Here is a 19,746-nt window from a genome sequence, read left to right as displayed (position 1 = left end):
AAATTTAAAAGTTTACACCATTGTTATCAATCGGCAGCCGTGGCAAGATCTACCTGAAAAGGCTGTAAGTAAGAAGAGCCATAAACTGTGTATGAGAAAATGATGCAGAGGAAAATGTTTTCTCCATATAATCGGTCAAACCAACAGCTGTGAATCAGAGGCCATGAAGTTGTAAACCACTTGTGATATCCAGTCTAATGCTCTTCTTCCAGGAATCAGAGCTGATGGGAGTCTAATCCAGTATTACACCAAGTCCTTGTGTCACTGTAGTGACTTCATTTCACAGGAATGGTGCAGAACGAGGTTTATGCCAATAAAAGAGACTTTCACAGTTATGCAGCAGTATCTCATCTGGAACAGAAGAGACACAGGACGTTATTTCGCTCCACCCTTTATTCCTGCCTCTAGGACATCAACGCCAGCCATTGCATTTAAGTATCTGCTCATTTGTTAGTTTTTCTGAAGCTTTCAATTATATCAGATGATCCTATCATCAGATGTTCCCTAAGTTTTCATGAATTGTAGATGTTTTGTGGTCAGATCATGTGTCTAGTCTTGAGCTCCTCTCACAGTATATGACAGTGGTGTGGTGGGTAAAGGTATCACTATAGGTATCTTTGGAAGCCGGTTGTTAGTTTATGGTGGTTGTGAGGGACATAGTTTTGGATCGACTGACATGAAATCTGGTTTATGACTTAACTCTACAGCGGCATGCACCTTTAACAGTAGGTTGTAATCCCCCGGTAAAACTACAGAAGATGAGTCAATACTTAAAGGTGCAATATTTAGGAATTTTATTTAAACACATTCGAAAATTAACTACATTTATCTGCAGAAATGATTTAAAAAAAAATGGATTAGTTGCACAGCAATACATTACAGTTTTATAACACCTAAAAACTTGGCCGAGTTGCATTGAATTACACCTACAATGACAATCACATACACAGATCTGGTGTAATTTTCTTCAAGGTGTAGGAATCCTGTCACCTTAGCATTCTGAATAACACCATTAGTCTTCTAACACCCTGCATAATATATGAAACTGAAAGTGACTCTAAAGCCTAATAGTGCTCCATAGGGATGATAACCCACTCTTCAGTCTTGTTTTAAGGCTAAATGTGTGATGCTCACTTGTGTCAGTCATTTGGAAACATGGGAAATTGAGTTTGGTGGAATGGGAGCATGTTGACAGTCCCTGCTGTTTAACCTGACTGTTAGCCACACCAAACCCAAACCCAAAAGCAAATTGCAGCCAGCTGTCTGAAACCCAAGAAACAGCTCTGATGCAGGGCGGCCCTGTAGCTGTAGGCTTCTGTCATTTAACACTCCCTTTTGGTGTTGGATTATCAACAAACAGGTTACGTCTGTGTATAGACTTGTGTTATGCCAAAAAAAAACCCATAACACTTAAGTTTATCATTTCCACGCAGCAGAACTGCCAAACTAGGGTGAATGAGTACCATCCAGGTAGGTTACAGGACAGACCTCTTTTCTTCCATAAACTCCTCACAGTCAGTCAATCAGTCGGTGTGTCTCAGTTCCTGGTCCTGACAATATTTTCACATTCCATTCGTGTGAATCATTGTAGTCCCCACTTCAGTTCAGGCTGTGTATCTGCAGTCTTGCAGCAGCAATTTCCTCTGTTTACAACACGCAAATCAAATTTACTTTATGTTCTCCGCTTCTTCTACACTGGAAATTATCATATCAGCTGAATGAAAGGCGTGATATGGAGCCTTGCAGTTAATACCAGAACACCACCATCCACCGTTTTTTATTTTCAACTTTATTAGGAAATTTCACACAAGAGCATAGCATCAATATAAAAAGAGTTTTGGTTTCACAGTGTTTCATATAAAAGATTTTAAAAGGTAAAAAAGGGCAAAATACTGTAATGTTTAACAATCTGAACATCTCTCACAAAATGTTTTCAATGTTCACTTTTGTTCCAAAAGTTGCAACATCGGTGCATGCAAGTAACCACGTGTCTGTCTGTCACGTCATCTGTTTGGACAGCTTCTGCACCCAAAACATATGGGCTCACTTCCTGTGTGTGTGTGTGAGAGAGACTGAGAGACTGAGAGAGAGAGAAAAACTGCTCAATAGAAGAAGAGAGTATTACAGACTGAGGGGTGACTATTGCCTCACTCCGCCTCAATGGGCTGGATGAGTTTTTCCAAGAAGGTCCCAGAGTGATTTTCTAGATCCCGGTGCTGGTTCCAGCTCTCCTCCCTGATCCCCCTCAGCAGGCCTTCCTGCTGCGACACACAGGCATTAAAACACATGTAAGATATTAAGAAAACAAATCCACCCTCTGATCAGATATTTTTGTGAGTCAGCGTTAGAGTTGACTTTTGGTGCGATTTCCTGCTTTCTAAGCGACTGCCAAAAATCGTACCATTAGGTGGCACAACAAGTTCTAGCTTTAAGTGTTTCCTTTTAAAGGGTACAGCCACCAAGTTTCACATTAAAGAGTGTTTGCAGGTGTTGGTGAATACTACTGCAATATAGGAACATTAGCATAAATCATGTTGCAGCTCCAGAGGAAGCTGCAAGTCTAATAAATTGCCTCCTGTGAAGTCACTCAGTGGTTACATTGCATTGTGGGTAAAGTAAGTACCATGTTTGTAAATTGTATTTAAACAACAAACAATATAAAAAAAAATGTATTACATTTATATCAATGAAACTATAAGAATTGAGAACAGATTTAATTTATGACAGAAAATCAAGCGCCGACTTGTTCTTTGACTTGTTGACATGTTTCCTTGGATGGTATACATCAACGCTTAGCACATAAAGTCATTCCATTTGTTGATGGCCATAAAATCAGCTGTTTTTGTTCAATTCATTTGCTGGTTGTTCATTGTAAACCTAATGAACCCTTTCTGGGTTTGATGAATAATTCTCACAGACAGCTGGGATATTCTGATGTCAACAGCACTGCCAAAAGAATTTTTTCCTTTTTCAAAAAAAAGCAAAAAAGAGTTGGGCAAGCAATCATCTCTGTTGCTATCCTTATTAACTCAACTACTATCAAAATATGCTTTGAAAACTTTATTAGCTTTATTACAAGACAGTGATGAGAAGAGGCTCATTACCTGTACGTTTTGACGGAGTAAGAACAGACCTTACTGACTTAGGAGCCTTCTGTCTTGAATCGTACTTCACTTAGTCTGACTCTAAGCACTTAAATGCTTTGTAAATTGCTCTTAAACCAAAAACTTAGCCTAGGGATGTTTTGTGAATAAGGTCCCTGATGCTCAGTAGATATATTTTAATTTTGACATTTGAAACATTTTCTGCTGCCAGACAAAATTTCATATGCAGTGGAAAAATCTCAGGGTGACATTTGTTTGGCTAGTTATCAACGGGAAAAATAAAGATTGACTCGACACAGACATGGTGGAAAAAAGCATCACCAGCAGGATGCACACATGGTTCAAACAGAAAACAAAACCAGATCAAATCTGCACAGTATACTGGTCAATAGAAAAAGTCAGAAGTCTTAAAAAAGGAAACAGAGTTTATAGAAAACATGTCATCTTCGATCCGTTATGTACCACATGAGGTGAGCAATGACTAAACAATCACACACTAACCTGTTGAGCGTCCTCGAGCACCAGGATGATGTCTCCTTCATCAAACTGTAGCTGTCCGTCCTCAGATGCTGCATGGTTCTCTAGCGCCACCCCCTGGTGTAAAACACAAAATCACAATAATGCAAACTTCAGACTGATTATCACACAATGTTGTCAGTTAACTTTAAAAAGAACAACAACCATTAACAGATTTTTCCAGGTTTGGCGTCATTGAATAGTCATTCCAACCCTTTACACTGAAGGTTTAATGCATTTTGTTTCTGGGGTTCAAATATTTTAAAAGAAATACAGGTCAATCTCCGCCAGTAGTTTTCTAATTGTTGTGTGCAGCCACAAAGAAAATTTTAGTCACCTCCTTTGTACTGAGGAGGTAAAGACAGACATATTAGCCAATCAAACCACAGCTACAAACCACCTAAGATAACTGATAAAATCTTGTTAATTGCCGTCGTAATATTGACCTCAGTCAGAAACTCTTAAGATACTACTGTGTTCAAAAACTGTGCATGAAACAAACAATTCAGTGTATTCAATGTCCTAATTTCCTTCACTTTATGATTTTAAAGCAAAAAGGTAATAATCTCTAGAAAGAGATCTGAGAAAAAAAAATGCTGAATTGAGCAATAAAACACACTCTTGCTTAATTCAACACTCTCAGGGGTTTCCAACTACAGCCTCATCTGGTTTGTTATGAGTGGAGCTAATTGTGGTTAATCTTACTTGCAAACTGTAGCTAGATATTTGTATTTCATCATCTGCTTCTTCTCTTGTGCAACTGTTGTTTTACTCCGAAGGAATCATTAATCATTCAGGGAAAAGCCTTACATTCTTTCATTAAGAGGGTTAGACGAGAAAGTCAATATCTCATTTTGGTTAAATACAGAACACGTATACAACAAGATTAGGCCTATTTTGGCACATAATCTGGAAGTGGAGGGAAATAACTTTTTTTTTTTAAAAGCGCTTTCTTGCTGGCGGTTTTTGAACTACTTTCATGTATGAATTAAGAAATGAGATACGGTTTGTTCATTTTCTATCTTTTATCTTTATCTAAATATACTGCTAGGCCTATTTTGAACTTCAGCCCTGTTGAGCTGTTACTGACTCCAGCACTGTACTTGGCACATCAGTGCAGTGCTACTGCATATGTGGAAAGAGTCGCCTAAAACCCCTTTGTGGTTCCAGAGAAAGCGAAATTGCCTAAAGTGATGTCACTTGAGTCAGTGTGTGTCAGTTGGTGCTGAAGCCTGCTTACCAGACATCTGAAGCCCTGTCTCCATGTTGTGTTGTGGGGATGACCTGTTGGCAACGTTCCAACTTGCAGATTTATCAATTTCAAAAAAGTGTGTATCGCATGGGGGTAGTGGAATCCTAGTGGTGGTCACGCTAGTGGGTGACCCTGGTGAAGTCTGATTTTGACATGAGCTTTTTTTTAATTCTGGAAACTGCAATTATGTTTCAAATCTGGTGCCAATTTGAAAAGATCATCTTGCTGAACAATACACAAGTATCAAACTATACTTCTATTCACTACCCTCTTTTGGATCATTGTTTAGCAGTAGGCAGATGTTTTCTGATTAAAGCTCTCAAGGCCATTACTAGCATAACACGTCAAAATCTTCACTCAAACTTTCTGTGATTGAGTTTTTAAAATGGGTTTTTAGTTCAATACCTGAAATAAAGTTGGCAGTTACTTCAAGACATTTATACTTTTTGTTTTATAACATAAAACACACTGTCACATTTCCGACAATTGAATTATAAAGTGCTTATGTGTCTTAAAGATGGCGGGTGCTAACAAGTGGCAAAATGACACTACAGAAGTTGTCATGGACATTAAACTTAACCACACCAAACACGCAGACTCATTCACTCGCTAGTCTGACTTTACAGGCCGACTTTAGGTGCAAACTACTCTGACTAACTTTTATTTTGCAGATTGATCAATTTATAGAAAATGTGTATAGTAATAAATTAGAAAGATGATTAGTTGTGGTGACATTTAAGACTGTGATGTCTTCTGTTTATAGCCTCACATTGGTTTACTTCCAGCGGTTTAATTTGCGCTTTGAAAATCACAAAAGTGGTGTTCATCTGTGAAGATTATCTTGTTGAACAAAACATGCAAGTATCATAAACTTGTGTTTGCCACAGAAATGATTTTTCGGTTGATATTGATCCTCTCATCTCACCCTCAGACAGAATGCAAACAACTTCAGTCACCCAAATGTTTAAGTCTTTGTTTAGTCTACCTTGTACAGGAAGCCAGGTGGATTGTCGGAACAGGAGTCATCCTCCGAGTCAGCTGTCTCCTGGTTGGCTGATGGTTCCTCCCTCTCCTCCTCCTCCTTCTCCTCATCCTTCCCCTCCTCCTTCTCCTTCTCCTCCTCCTTCTCCTCCTCCTCCTCCTGCTCTTTTGCATTTAAGAGGGGGCGTTTATCTGTGGAGCGGAAGGAGACGCGCGGGGCAGGTACCGGTGGAGCTTTGGGCTTGGTCGCCTCTGAAGGTGGATCACTCACATTCTCCTGTTCTGGACTCGGTGGAACATCGCTATCTGCAGAATCAGAGGGATTGGACACTTCCTGACTTGCAGCCTCTGACTTCTGTACACCCACCCCGGAGTCATCCGAATGGTTTGTAGCAAGTTCAGCTTCTTCTGCCTCTGCTGCAGCCTCTGCCTCCTCTGGACTTTGACTGCTGCGCTCGTCACACACCGACTGCCTCTTTGGCGTGTTGGTGCCAGCGGAGCTGAGATCGGAGTCTGACGAGTTGACATCTTTGGATGAGCCACCACTCTCTTCTGGTTGGCTAGTTTCTTCAGAAATGCTTTGAGTTCTTTGGTTAGGGGAAGAGGGTACAGCTTCTTTTGCATCATCAGTGGAAGAATGGATGGAAACATGGTCAGTTGGGAATGCTGTATTGCAAGGGATGGGATTGGAAATGACCAAGGACTTTCTCTTCTTTGACTTGGTTGTCATGCTATTAGAGGAAAAAGTAAAAAAAAAAATTATTGGTGGACTTGCATACAGCGTTAGAATAGTGAGAAAAGAGTGGGCTTTTACTGTAGCAGATTGAGCACAAGTGGCAGATAGACAGCATTAGTTATGATTTGGTAGAAAAGACTTTCTTGTTGGGCTCAGGATACAGCGAGGAAACGCGTAACAGACAGCGACTGACCTGTTCAGACCCTTAATGATGAAAGCTTTTCCTGAGTGTTGAGTCTCCAGTTTCTTCATCACATTGTACAGCTCCCGGTTAAGCTGCAATGCAAGCACACAAACCATAAAGATTATTTTAAGACGCAGCTTGTTTACAGGGTATTTTCTTTACACTTAAATACTTTGATAAATATGAAAGTGAGGAATTAAAGGGTGTGTGTCATATCTTACCACACTCATTTCCTTATAGAAGACATCTCTCAGGTTTGATATGTTTTGGAACACAGTCACATAGCAACCTATCCGGCTGCAGAGACAAAAACAGTTCCCAGTTTGTCTTTCAGTTCATCCACATGACCTCTTTGAAAAAACTGCAAGCTACATTTTCTAATGTTGTCCGATGTGCATTCTGGAAAAAAAATCTGCTTGGACTGTTTCCATCTGTAAACACTCCAGGGTGTAAAAACACCCTAGAGCAACAGTTTATTATTCAGGCACAGCTGGAGTTAATGTGTGAAAGCAAACGTATGTCTTTAAAAAACATTTACACTGATAAGGACATGTGGTGTCGGGGTGTTGGCAGCCACGGCCAAGGGGTTACGCTGAAAAAATGATGTAACAATTGTAAATGGAAATCAAAATCATCAAGCCACTGAGGGCTGGATTCAAAATCACGTAGAAAGTAGAACATTTAAATCACAGGTTGATGCAATTTTTGTTGATGCAATTTTTTCACAGCAACTCAGTAGTGTGTACGGCCCCCGCGTAAATGTATGCGCTACCGACAATGTCTGGGCATGCTCCTGATGAATCAACGGATGGTGTCCTGGGGATCTCCTCCCAGACCTGGATCAGGGCATCAGTGAGCTCCTGGACAGTCTGTGGTAGTACTTGGCGTTGTCAGATGCACAGACACATAACGTCCCACATGAACTCAATTGTGATTGGGTCAGGGGAACGAGAGGGCTAGTCAATGGCACCAATGCCTTCATCATCCAGGAACTGCCTACACACTCAGGCCTTATGAGGTTGGACATTGTCCTGCACCAGGAGGAACCCAGAGTAAGGTCTGACAATTGCTTTGAGGGTTTCATCCCGGTACCCGACAGCAGTCGTGGTACCATTGGCTATGACATGGAGGTCTGTGCGACCCTCCAAGGATTCCTCTCCCCAGACCATCACTGACCCACTGCCAAACTGGTCATACTGGATGATGTTACATGCAGCATAACATTCATCACAGCGTCTCCTCACTCTTTCAAGCCTGTCACATGTGCTCAGTGTTAACCTGCTCGCATCTGTGAAGAGAACAGCGTGCTAATGGTGGACCTGCCAATTCTGGTGAGCTCTTGCAAATGTCAGTCAAGGTGCACGGTGCTGGGCTGTGAGCACAGCTTCCACTAGAGCACATCATGGAGTCTCTTTCTGACTGTCTGGCCTGCTGGAGGTCATTTTGTTTTGCCATAGCAGCGCTCCTCCTGTTCCTCCACAAAGGAGCAGATACCAGTCCTGCTACTGGGTTGATGCCCTCCTACAGCCCTCTCCAGCTCTCCTCGTGTAACAGCCAGTCTCCTGGTATCTCCTCCATGTTCTGTGCTGGGAGGAACAGCAAACCTTTCGACTGCAGGTCTGATCGTCTGGATGTGCCGTCCAGACGTGCAGTTGAAAGGTTTGCTGGGAGGAACAGCAAACTTTTCGATTGCACGTCTGGATGTGCCGTCCTTGAGGCGATGGACTACTTGTGCAACCTGATTGGACTGCGGGTACCACCTCATGCTACCAGTAATGACAAAATGCTACCAGACACAAAACTAGATAAGGATCCGTCAAGAAGGATAAGGAGAGAGTATTTGTATGTGACTATTACATGCAAAACCATTCCCTTTTAGGAGGTTGTCTTGTTTTTGGACTCACCATTGCACATGTTGTCACTTTCATTTGCACCAAAGCAGGTGAAACTGATTCACAATCAGTTGTGCTTCCTAAATGGACAGACTGATATGCCTGAAGTTTAAGTGACTTGGTGTTATATTATGACTATTAAGTGTTTCCTTAATTTTTTAAGAAGTGTAACACAAAAACTGGAACTGCTCACTTTTCTCATAATACCCAAAGAGACACTTGCACGACAACTTCTAACCTGTTTATTCATACAAAGATATTGTACCTTCACTGATCTTATCATGATCCAAACTCCGCTATTAGATTCCACTGTTATCTAGCACTGCTTTAATTTACTGCGCTGGACGATCAACCTTACCTCTGATAGAGAACAGGCAGTTCCTCCCTAAGCTCGTTATTTATTTCTTCGAAGACATTCTGGGCTTTGTTGAACTCTTCCTCTGCCTGTTGGAGAGGATTTGAAAGTAGATTTGTTTTAAAAAATAATTCCATTAGAAACCACTTTCTGTGCTGTGCGTGCAGTGATGCTCATGCTACCTTTGTTATTTTGGCTTCGTCCTTCTTCTTGGCACTCTGTAGCGCTTCCAGGTGGTGTCGTGCTGAATCGTAGTCCACCAGCTTCCGACCGCGTTTAGCTACACGCTCCTGAAACAAAGACCAGAGTTTCTTTAGGTAAACATGGTGTCCACTAGTAAGTGGATGGATGAGAGGTGTCAGAAATCAGACTGGTCGTATCAAAGACCCTGGTTATACCTGGTATTGACATATGTCCTGAGTGAACTGATCACAAGTTGAAAGCTCTAATCCTTTAATTGACACCTGGCATTAACACTTGTCTTGACATGCATCTTGAGTGACCACTTCTGAAGGGAGTGCATTTCCTAGCTTTATAATAAGCAACCACATCACAGGGACGTATGGACACAATATTTTTAACACAAAAAATAATTTATGAATCACAAGAAGGCCCATGTTAGTAATAATTTGTCATAGACAGCTTTTGCAAAGATTTTCCTCTGGACTTTCCAAATGGAAATCAGACGCGTAATCAGTGCATTATCCATTCTGCCTGTTGTTGTGGCTTCTTGTTGCTTCACAGTGAGCATCGGTTAATGTGTAGTCCCTTCAATGTGGACTACGTCATCCAAGCTGCTATGGAATGTGGTCACATGCAGACCAGATGTGGTCTAATGTGGTCTGAGTGATCAGGGGCCTCATTTATAAAACTGTGCGTAGGATTGACGTCAAAAGGTTGCGTACGCACAAAACACAGAAAGTGCGTAAGCACAAAAATATCCTGATTTATAAAACAGTGCGCAGGCACGTCCTACGCCGATTTCCCTTTATAAATCACAATCCACTCTAAATGTGGTGCACCTGTGTGCGGGTCATACCACGCCCATAGTCGCCTATGAATATTCAGAGAAACACCCCTAATTAATATTCATTCATGACTGAAAGCATGCCGAAAGCAGAGAGAAAGGCGAAGAAGCGCAATTTCACCCAGTGTGAGGTGGAAGTTCTTGTCGGGGAGGTGGAGAAGAGGAAGGCTGTATTATTTGGTGGACACAGTGTTGGGTCAGGTCACCAATGCCAAAAAGGCTCTGGAGTGGCAGCATGTGGCAGACAATCAGAAGGTCGGAGTGTGGCCCGAAGTGAAAAAAAAAAAGTGATCAGACATAAAAGTGGAAGCAAAAAAGCGCCTGGCGTCACACAGGCAGAGCGTCTGTGCCACGGCCGGGGGAACGGGCCAACCGGAGCTCACCCCGCTGGATGAACAACTGACGGGGATCATCGTCTATGATATAAGATATTAATATATTAAACTGCATTCATATCAGTGTAAACGTAATTTGCTCTACTGTTGTCTTACTATTGTTCTAAATCATATGTTTCCCGTGTGCACTCCAGGGAGTATGTTTGTTTATTCACTGTAGAAATATTTTTTTGAATAGATGTTCACAGTTTCTCCCGTTTCTCTCTTCTGCCATCAGTGGCGCAGTTTCTCCTTACCCCAGTTATGCACGTAAGCATGGGTCAGAATTTGCGTGGAGGACCGCACATTTTCGCGCCAAGTACTCTTTATAAATCCCACGGTGTGCGTAGAGAGTGGCGCACGCCTTCTTTTGTGCGTACGCAAAGTTTATAAATGAGGCCCCAGATCTCAAATGCAGAAACTACACATGTACTCACAGCTGTCCACTTGCGATTAGATCAGAAAGGACAGGTGGTAATACCAGGTTTCAACAGTGCAAAATAGGCCCAAAAGCCAATCTCGTACCTGTGTGCAATTTCGCAGGAAATGATTCATGTTAACATGCATTTCCTCACCTTGACCTCGGGGAACTGGCTTGTGTAGTTCTCCATGGTGCGGACAATCTGGTCATTTAGTTTCTCTTCGTAGTCGTTCCACAGCAAGTCTTCACTCTAAGAGACCAAGTAGTTACATCAATGGTACATCAAACTGTAACAAGTCCCTCCGAATGAATGATGAATGACTAGCTTGTTAAATCAAGCCAACCGTACAGTACAGGACAGGATGCATGACCATGTTTGTAAGTTAAGGAGACTTTAGCAGGAAAGCCAATGAGGTTATTGATTCTGTGGCTATAGTGATGTGTAACACGCCAGTCTGTCTACTGTCTCCTGCAAAATTTGATTGGGTGTATGAAAACAAGGTCTCCATCTCAGTTGTCTCCAGGATACTGTGATTAGGCATTTTTTGAATCTAAAGATGCATTAAACTATATTATTTTTATGAATAATGTGCAATGTGTATGGAGTTGCTAGTAGTGACAAAACCCGCATAAATTAATCAATTAAGTGCCTTTTTAGTTAAGTCTTCACATGAACATATGCAGAGCATTGAGCAGCTGAAGATACAAGGATCCTCAGGAGCTGGTCAAGACCAAAATAGAGATTAAAGACAGTAAATGTTACTTAGAAACATGATCCAAGAAGAATACAAATGTCGCTGCTGGATCTATTCGGAAGTGTCTGATTACCAACAGGTTAGCATTATATGGCCATAAAAACACATAGCCATCTTGTTGAAAAGAAAAAGAAAACAAAAAACAATGATTCTGCCTTGACCTGCAGTCTACGTATATGCCTGACATAAGGCATATAGTTTATGATTATATTTCTATCATAATTTCTATGAAAGCTATTTTAAACCTGCTTTATAAAACTAGGTTTCTTGAAAAAAACCCTGACCTGCTGAAATGAAACTGATTTTATCAGATGATCAGCTCTCAGATCACTTTTCAAGCCAATGCTCACACAAACGCTTCATGAACATACTTCTGTAATGACAGAGAGGTCCTGCACTCCATTCCAGTCTGATTCGTAGATGTCTCGCAGTGTCTGGGACAGCCTCTTGGACGTGTCATGCACGGCTGTGAAAAGAACAGGAAATTGTAGGAGGACAAAAAAAAAAATAATTCTTAAAATATAATCATGACTCGGTGAGGATCGAGTTATCATCCAGCATCAGCAGTGCATAAAATTGTAGTGGTATTGTTTTTTAGGGTTTGTGGTGCCGTTGCTACACCCACACCAAGAAGGTCAGAACAACACTGGTTTCCTGACTGGAGCTCACAATGCAGGAACGTTAGCTGACAACACTAAAAACACAACAGATTCTTTTACATGAATCACACATCCATTGCTGAATCTGCTTTTTCACTGCAGGATTTGTATTTGCTGTTGTACAAGATTGCAACACCGACAAATTGCAAAAGTCGACACAGGATCCAAGAATAGGGGAAATTCACTTCCCCATTATTCATCAACTAGAGTGGTGTGCCGTTAACAGTTATATGGATCTGTGCTTTCAGAACTTACCTTTTACCGCTGTATGGTAGGCTTTGACTTCTTTAAACAACCTGTTTCCATCGATCTGTGTGCAGAAGCAAAAGCAGAAAATATATACAAGTTAGATTCAGTGACACCCAGTAACAGTATCTCCCTGGAAGATCTGAGCCATTTACACTTCATCATTTCCTGAACAACCTTAAATGATGAAATTAGTGTGCTTCTGTTCGCAGTGTAACTTTTTCAGTGCACATAGTTCCAAACTGTATTGAATCCAAAATACCTGTTTATCTGACTAGAATACGAGTTTAAATTAACAACAATCATAACATCTGATGTGGTGATGTTGGTGGTGAAGTGAAAGCAGCGTGCCTTAGCAGCTTAGACTTCCTTCCTGTGGCTCCTCATCACTTTCCCTCCAAAATGCACTATATTTTGTATATCTTAACACTGAATGAGCTACTTCAAAGTTAAAATGTTTAACTTTTGTTTGAAAGCAGCAATTGTGGCCACAAGTGAGTTACAGGATTATAATGAAAGCTAAAACATAGACGAACTGTAACAAAAGTAAAACATTTATTTTAGCTAGCATTATCTATGTAATGTTAGTTAACGTTAACACACAAGCTAACGGTCACATGAGATTGAGTATGGCTATAATAACAAAGCCCCTGAGTGGATTATAATGGGAAAGGGTGCATATCATTCCTTTTATATTGAACCTTCATCAGTAAAATTAAGTTTACAGTAGTTCAGCTTTCAAATGTTACATATCATTTAAACATCTTTTTTTTCATATTCAATATTAAACTCATACTCCAGACTAACAAGGGCAGCACATCACAAGAGAAGCTAACTGCTAGCTGTATTCTATTTTTGACTGTAGCTTCTGTTAGCTTGTTAGCTCAGGTAGCTGTGCAGCTCACCGCAGAGTTGGTATTTACACCACTGGCACAGGATCTTTTGATCGCTTGAAAAAGAGGTTTTCAAGCCTCAAAACTTATTACAAATTGCACCTTTAAAGACCAAATGCGGGCTAAGTTTTCCATAGATGAGAATAGGATTAATGCCCGAAACAGACAGTTTCGTTAACATATGCACACTAGGGAAATGTTTGTGTATGGGTATCTAGATGAGACATAACAAGCAGTATTTATGCAGAACAGATAAGAAAATAAGAGAGCTGCATCTTGATTCAAGTATTTCCTGTTTTCAAGGCCAAGCTGATTGTCTGAACTTGTGGGTTGGCACTCAACAGCAAAAACAAAAAGACACAGTTCTCTTATTCATCCTTCAAACTGCAGTGCTCTGCTTTTCTGGAGACTATTGGTAAAGGGGATCAGTGATTTTTTTAAAACTATAAAAGTGGAGTAAAGTGCTTTTTTGCAGGACCTTTTCAGTTGTTTTCATGTTAAAAAGGTTACATGCTGGTGTACCTGTTGTTTGTTGAGGCTCTGGGAACACTGCTCAAACTGTTCATCCTTGGTCTCCATTGTTTTGCCCAGTTTTTGAAGGACCTGAAAGAGGACATTAGTTTCAGCATTAGGTAGACAAGGGTTGTAGCATTAAAGGGTAACTCCACCACATTTACATATACAATTGGTTTAACTGATCTCAGGGAGTACTACCTCATATGTGAAAAAATAGTATAAAACCTGTGTTGCTCCAGAGGGATCTGCATGTAATCTGACAAACTGACACCAATTAGGTCCTTGAGTGGCTAAGTTGGTTTTAAAAAGCAGTCCTCTGGTCTAGCATTGTCCTATTACAACATTGTTGGACGTGTTATGGGTAGTTTAACAATTAAAAAGGTCAAAAAACGATACAGCAGAACCAGATATATGACCGCTTTATTCCATGCATTCTTCTTCCATTCACAATCAGGTGCATACATTACCCACAATGCAACACAGCCACCGAATTACCCTTTAATGATCGCTAGTAAAAGGATAACGCTACAAATGTATCACATCAAAGTGTGTTGCATATGTGAAGAAAGATAAGTACATTTCCTCAAGTGATGTCATGAATCCGCATCAGTTGGGTCTGAAGACTAAACATTTGAAAAAAATGACAAAAAAAAAACTAGCAGCTTGAGGCAATATTAGCCACAACTAGCATCACACACACCCACTTCTCAGAATGAAATGTTAGCTTTAGAGTTGCATTGTGGGTAATGTGGATGCCAGGCTTTGGCAATGAAGAAGGATGTGTGGAGTAAAAAGAGATTATATTTCTGGTTCTGCTTATCTCACCACTTTATTCTAATCTGTACATTGTCGGTGTTACAGAAGGGCAAAGTTAAATTGCTGGAATTCTCCTTTATTGGCCAGGCTGACAGATCAAACCACATCAGCTTATGGCAGACAAACGGTGGCTCGGTTTCTAAATGACCTCAAACGTGTCTTTGCCATTCCTCTCCTGCAATTTCTTATTACTTATCGGTTAACATATGCTGATACCGATGATCAGGTGATGCAGACGCCTGGCTCTATACATAGCACGGATGCACCTGATATAGAACCACCTACTCATATACTCTCCTTAAAACTAGACACATGGCTAATTATTACAGCGTCCTTCACAGTCCACTGCTCGCAGCTGTTTGAAACCCTGAATGCCACATCCAATGACCTTTAACTTTAAATCTGCAACAAAGCCTCTCATTATAATGGCTAGCCTCCCACAATAAGAAAAAAAAAAAATCCCTAAAATCCTTAAAATAGGCTCTGTCTTGCCATTTCAGAGTAAATGTAAACTTCTGTAGCTGCTGTTGTGAGGTGGAGCAGCGAAAATAAACCACAAACTGAGTGAGAAAGGCTCGGCAAAGCGAGAGGAAGTGCACAGACAGGAAGTGGCAGCTTTTGTGTCCACGCGCAGCTGTACAGCACTGAACAACACTGTGATGCTCAGATTGGTAACGTTCACGCTTGTGTTTCACGAATGCAACACACTTGGCAGTCAAAATCATTAAAAAAAAAAAAGTTGCAACATGCAGCTGAAAAGTCTAAGAGCATGTGGCTTATAATCTTGTACATTTTAACAGCCTGATGGGGAGCTTTTCCTTGTCCCTTCCATGGTCACAGGCTCTTACACTTGGTTATGATGAGGTTCAGCAGATAGGGTTGACTTGATTTTATCCCCCCCACCCACCCCACATGGGAGCTTCATTAAGAGTCACAATTTGGTACAGAGCTAGATAACGGAACTACACACTGGGAAAGTACCAACAACTGTAGCTGCAGAGAAACATGTTCCACCAGCAGCACAGATAGAAAGTTGCTCTCATTTGCCAATTCCTACATTAAACTAATCCCCTGAAGGAGCTGCGTGTCCATGTTTGGGGGCCTTGCTGTAGATCTGAATCTACTAGAAGCTGCAGCCCCTTTAGATAAGTCTCATACTCTGCTTCTACAGACAGCTGTGTGCGAGTAACGCCGAGGAGAAGTTCAAATGAGTTTATACTAACACTGGATATAAAAGCAGGACGACAAACCACGCTTGAATAAATCTGTCGTGTGGCTCACCAGACTGATGACAGGGCTTCTAGCACACAGTGTTGAAGTTAAACAGACCCACGGTAACTTAGCAAAGAGGAGCTCCCTCACCCACCTTCTCCTGAGCTCGGTTCAAAGACTTCTGCATCCGTTTGGCGAGGAGTCCGGCTCCGGCCTGGATGTTTGGGCCCATCTTGCTCTCAGCCATCGTCGGTTTTCGTCTCTCGGTCTCTCCACAGTAAGCGCAGTCCGCCTCCCCGTCCGCTTCTTCCTGAGAAACTGCCTCCGCTGCTAAACTTCACTTCGAGTCAAGGCGGTGGAGGTGGAGCAACAATAGTGTCAAGACACACAGGGACGGACTGACACACACGCACGCACACACACAGGCGGTGTTAAACCCAGCGTAGAGTCAACTCCTTTACATCATCGTCATCTTCATCAGCGGCTGTCTGCTCCTGTCCAGACTCGTTGAAGGAATGACTGAAGTGTTTGTGAGTGTCCTTATCTGTTCAACAACTCCACACTGTTGCAAAACTCTGCTTCACCCAACGACGCTCACCTGGAAAGTATGTGTGTAAATTGGGTTTGTGATGATGCCTACCTGATTCAGCAGCGTGACGTAGGCAGGGAAGTGGCGGATTAGCGGTAGTAGTTCAAGTGCTGCCTTCAAATGTGCCACGAAAACGCAGGGTTTTTTTTAGCTTTTACATCAGAGCTGAAAGATTGCGGTCTACATGATTGCGCAGGTGCTCAAGCGTTGTCAGTTTGTTGTACAATATCTAGCTCAATGACATTTAAAACACACATTAATTTCCGCTCCGTTTCTGATCAGCCAGTTTAATATCTCTGATATCATGTGGCGTCACCGGCTTGTTGGTGAACTGAGCGGTCTTGTTTGCTCAGTTGGTCATTGTTGACTCATCTGCTTCTGTTAATAGGCCCTGATGATATGAGTAACCTGTAGGTTTAGGTCCCAACCAGTTTGGTGTAGACAGGTTCACATTAAAGGGGCGTTATGTAGTTTTGGAGGAGAAATTCGAACTCTGATATTTAATATTTACAGTGTTAATAAGGTAATAATTCAAACTCAAATATTTGAATTAACTATGGGTTCTCAGAGGAAAATGAGGCTCCCAGAAAACTGACCTTAGAAAATTGAGCTGGGTTTGCCATACATAAACAAAGTAAACAGTATGGAACTGCATTGTGCTTTAAGGTCAGTTTAATTATTCAGTTAATTCAGACATTCAAACAAAGAGACTTTGTTTGTTTAGTTTGTTTCGGCATAAAAAAAATCACTTGTGATCTTTCTTTTCTGATTCTGAGCAAGTTTATTTGTATTGCACAATTCAGACACAAGGCCACTCAAAGTGCTTAAGGATGAACATTTTTAGTAAAGTACCAAAGAAATCAAAGCTTTACTGATTGAACCTGTGCCCTAAAAACCTGAAACAATAATTTAGATTATGGTATTGACTGAAAAACATGTATGTGTAAATATAGTGGAAAATCCACTCCCTGTTTGGGTTTTAAAAGAATGTAGATTTGTAAATGAAAGGATTAGGCCTACAGTTCACTTGACACAAACCAACCACAAAGATAGAGAAATGACCACAAGAAGCCACAAAACAGCTACTTAAAGACACAAAACAACCATAGAAAGACAAGCCATCACACACAGATGTGGATTACAAAAAAGGGTGCAGAATGACCAAACTATGAACAAAGTAACCATAAAGAGACCGATATTACACCAAAGATACACAAAATGAATACAAAGAAACACAAAACAACCATCAAAAGACATTCATCCATTCCACGCAGAGAACGATTACAAAAAAGGTTGCAAAATGACCAAAATAGAAACAAAATAAACACTAAGAGACAGAAAAGGACCATATAAGACATACATCCATCTCAGACGGAAGGAATGCAAGATGGCAGGACAATGTACAAGGTATATTTATCTTCAGGATTTAAAAAAACAAAACAGTGTTTGAGTCCTTTAAGTTCATCTATTTTAGACAATGGAGTGTTGATGACGAACGGAGGAGTCGCACAGCCTGGGGAAAGAAGCTGCTCTGCAGTCTGGTGGCACGGCAGCAGATACTTCTGTATCTTTTGTCAGATGGCAGCAGGGTGAACAGACTGTGGCTGGGGTGGGTGTTGTCTTTTAGTATCCTTCGGGCTCTGTGCAGAGACTTCATTTTACCGACGTCACTGATGCTCTGTAGCTTGGTACCAATGATGTTCTGTGCAGTTTTAATCAACCACTGTAGAGTCTTCCTGTCCTGGGCCGTGCATGCACCATGCCAGTTTGTACCAACCACAGAGAGACCAAACTGACATTAAATAAACCACACACACAGAGGATGATTAGAAAAGGTAATGGAAAATGACCAAAAGAGATATAAGGCAACCACAAAGAGACACAAAGCTAATTTAAGTTTGGTAGTGTGTGTGTGTGTGTGTGTGTGTGTGTGCATGCGTGCGTGCATGTGTCTTTATCTGTTTATCTTGTCAACTTTAATTATTTAAAGAACAAATACAACCAATAAGTAAAGATTAGTTCACATGATAATTGTATGTATTTATAATTTTAAAGGGGTTCTCTTCCAATTTTACACATATATCTTTTTTAGGCTACTTGTCATGTGGCGTGCTTCTCAGCATGTAAACCGGTAGCATAACGACTTCTTTGGGTCTGAAGGAAATGGTACATTTTGATCTGATGATGTCATCGGGGTTATCTCAATTTTTGGAATGATACTCTAACATTTTAATTGAAAGCCGGTGTTGCGGACTGGGTGTGACGTCTAACATAAGACGCTTTGTGGGCGTGCAGGATCCTGAAAGTTTGAGAGCTTGACCAATATTAGGGACTAAAACTCAGAATATCTCTGCCTCTGCTGCTTTGATTTGATCTTTTTTATTTATCTATTTTTTGTGAGTTGCTGGAGAGCCCTCTTTCCCTCTCTTGTTTTTACTTATTTGACTATTTTGAGTGACGGCAAACAGATTACTGTAGACACATACTATGCCACAGTGAACTGACACTGATTTGATGGGAAAGTATTCCTAAGTAGGCTACACTCAGGCCTGTCGGCCCTACAGTGTCTCAAGATTAGTCTGTTTTACAATATTAAAACGATCACGGGAATAGCCTACATTAGAAGAGCTATTGACAGTGGCGTGCACAGACATTTTGGGGGGCAGGTGCTCAGTGAAAAATAAGGGCACTTTATGCGGCATGTAGAACTGACGGCTGCCTTATTATGGCAGCGTGAGATTTAAAAAAATAAATAAACATTACGGGCACATGTTGAATGTAATTGCATATTTATTTATGTCAATATCTTAATAAAATTACTTGACCTTTGAACTGGTACAGTTTCACACTATAGCACTGATCAGTCAATCACTATTGTTTTAGTTCTTTGGAGTGAACGCACACGGAGAGGTTTTAAGCGAGTTACAAGCTACAATGATAGATTAGTGTACTCTTTTTCCCCTGTCAGAACAAAAGAAGTGTACAAAGTGTCATTTTGAAGTGAGGAGTGAAGAGTGAGCGTTACCACTCTCTAAAGCAGCATCCTCCTTGGTGCCATGTCTTTAAAGAGTCCGATGACCTCACTATGATTTACCTGGATGTCTTTCTCTATGGCAAGCAGGAGAAGGTCAGAGAGTCGTTCTTCTCCACACAGACTTTCTTAGTTTGTTTTTGATGATTTTCAGCTTTGAAAATGATCTCTCCACAGAGGCAAGTTG

The 19,746-nt window shown here is 41.1% G+C and overlaps 1 protein-coding gene across 3 annotated transcripts; it reads right to left on the bottom strand.

Moving 5' to 3' along the window:
• Positions 1-1,761: 1,761 nt before the first annotated feature.
• On the bottom strand, positions 1,762-16,617 carry bin2b (bridging integrator 2b). 3 transcript variants are annotated; one of them, XM_030421485.1, is made up of 13 exons: positions 16,580-16,617; positions 16,094-16,294; positions 13,918-13,998; positions 12,512-12,566; positions 11,969-12,063; positions 10,997-11,092; positions 9,203-9,310; positions 9,024-9,109; positions 6,995-7,070; positions 6,783-6,865; positions 5,858-6,584; positions 3,606-3,698; positions 1,762-2,261 (listed from the first exon to the last, which is right to left on the bottom strand). In XM_030421485.1, exons 2-13 carry the CDS (start codon positions 16,184-16,186, stop codon positions 2,148-2,150), a joined length of 1,707 nt encoding a protein of 568 aa, XP_030277345.1. In that variant the 5' UTR covers positions 16,187-16,294; positions 16,580-16,617; the 3' UTR covers positions 1,762-2,147. The 3 variants fall into 3 exon arrangements, with proteins under 3 accessions (XP_030277345.1, XP_030277343.1, XP_030277346.1); XM_030421483.1 differs by lacking the exon at positions 16,580-16,617 and adding an exon at positions 16,401-16,550; XM_030421486.1 differs by lacking the exon at positions 16,580-16,617 and having other exon boundaries at positions 1,762-2,258; positions 16,094-16,554.
• Between the last annotated feature and the right edge of the window lie 3,129 nt (positions 16,618-19,746).

The sequence above is a fragment of the Sparus aurata genome, chromosome 6 (assembly GCF_900880675.1).
Source record: "Sparus aurata chromosome 6, fSpaAur1.1, whole genome shotgun sequence".
Classification (NCBI taxonomy): domain Eukaryota; kingdom Metazoa; phylum Chordata; class Actinopteri; order Spariformes; family Sparidae; genus Sparus; species Sparus aurata.
The sequence above is the reverse complement of the archived record's forward strand: the minus strand, read 5'-3'. Positions and strand labels throughout refer to the sequence as shown.

Bases quoted from the DNA above. Each gene is read 5' to 3' on its own strand.
- bin2b (XM_030421485.1), bottom strand. From the start codon at position 16,186: ATGGCTGAGAGCAAGATGGGCCCAAACATCCAGGCCGGAGCCGGACTC. The intron at 12,567-13,917 runs GTACACCAGCAT...TTCTGCACACAG, and splicing joins AGAGCCTCAACAAACAACAG to ATCGATGGAAACAGGTTGTT. The intron at 12,064-12,511 runs GTAAGTTCTGAA...TTCTTTTCACAG, and splicing joins CTACCATACAGCGGTAAAAG to CCGTGCATGACACGTCCAAG.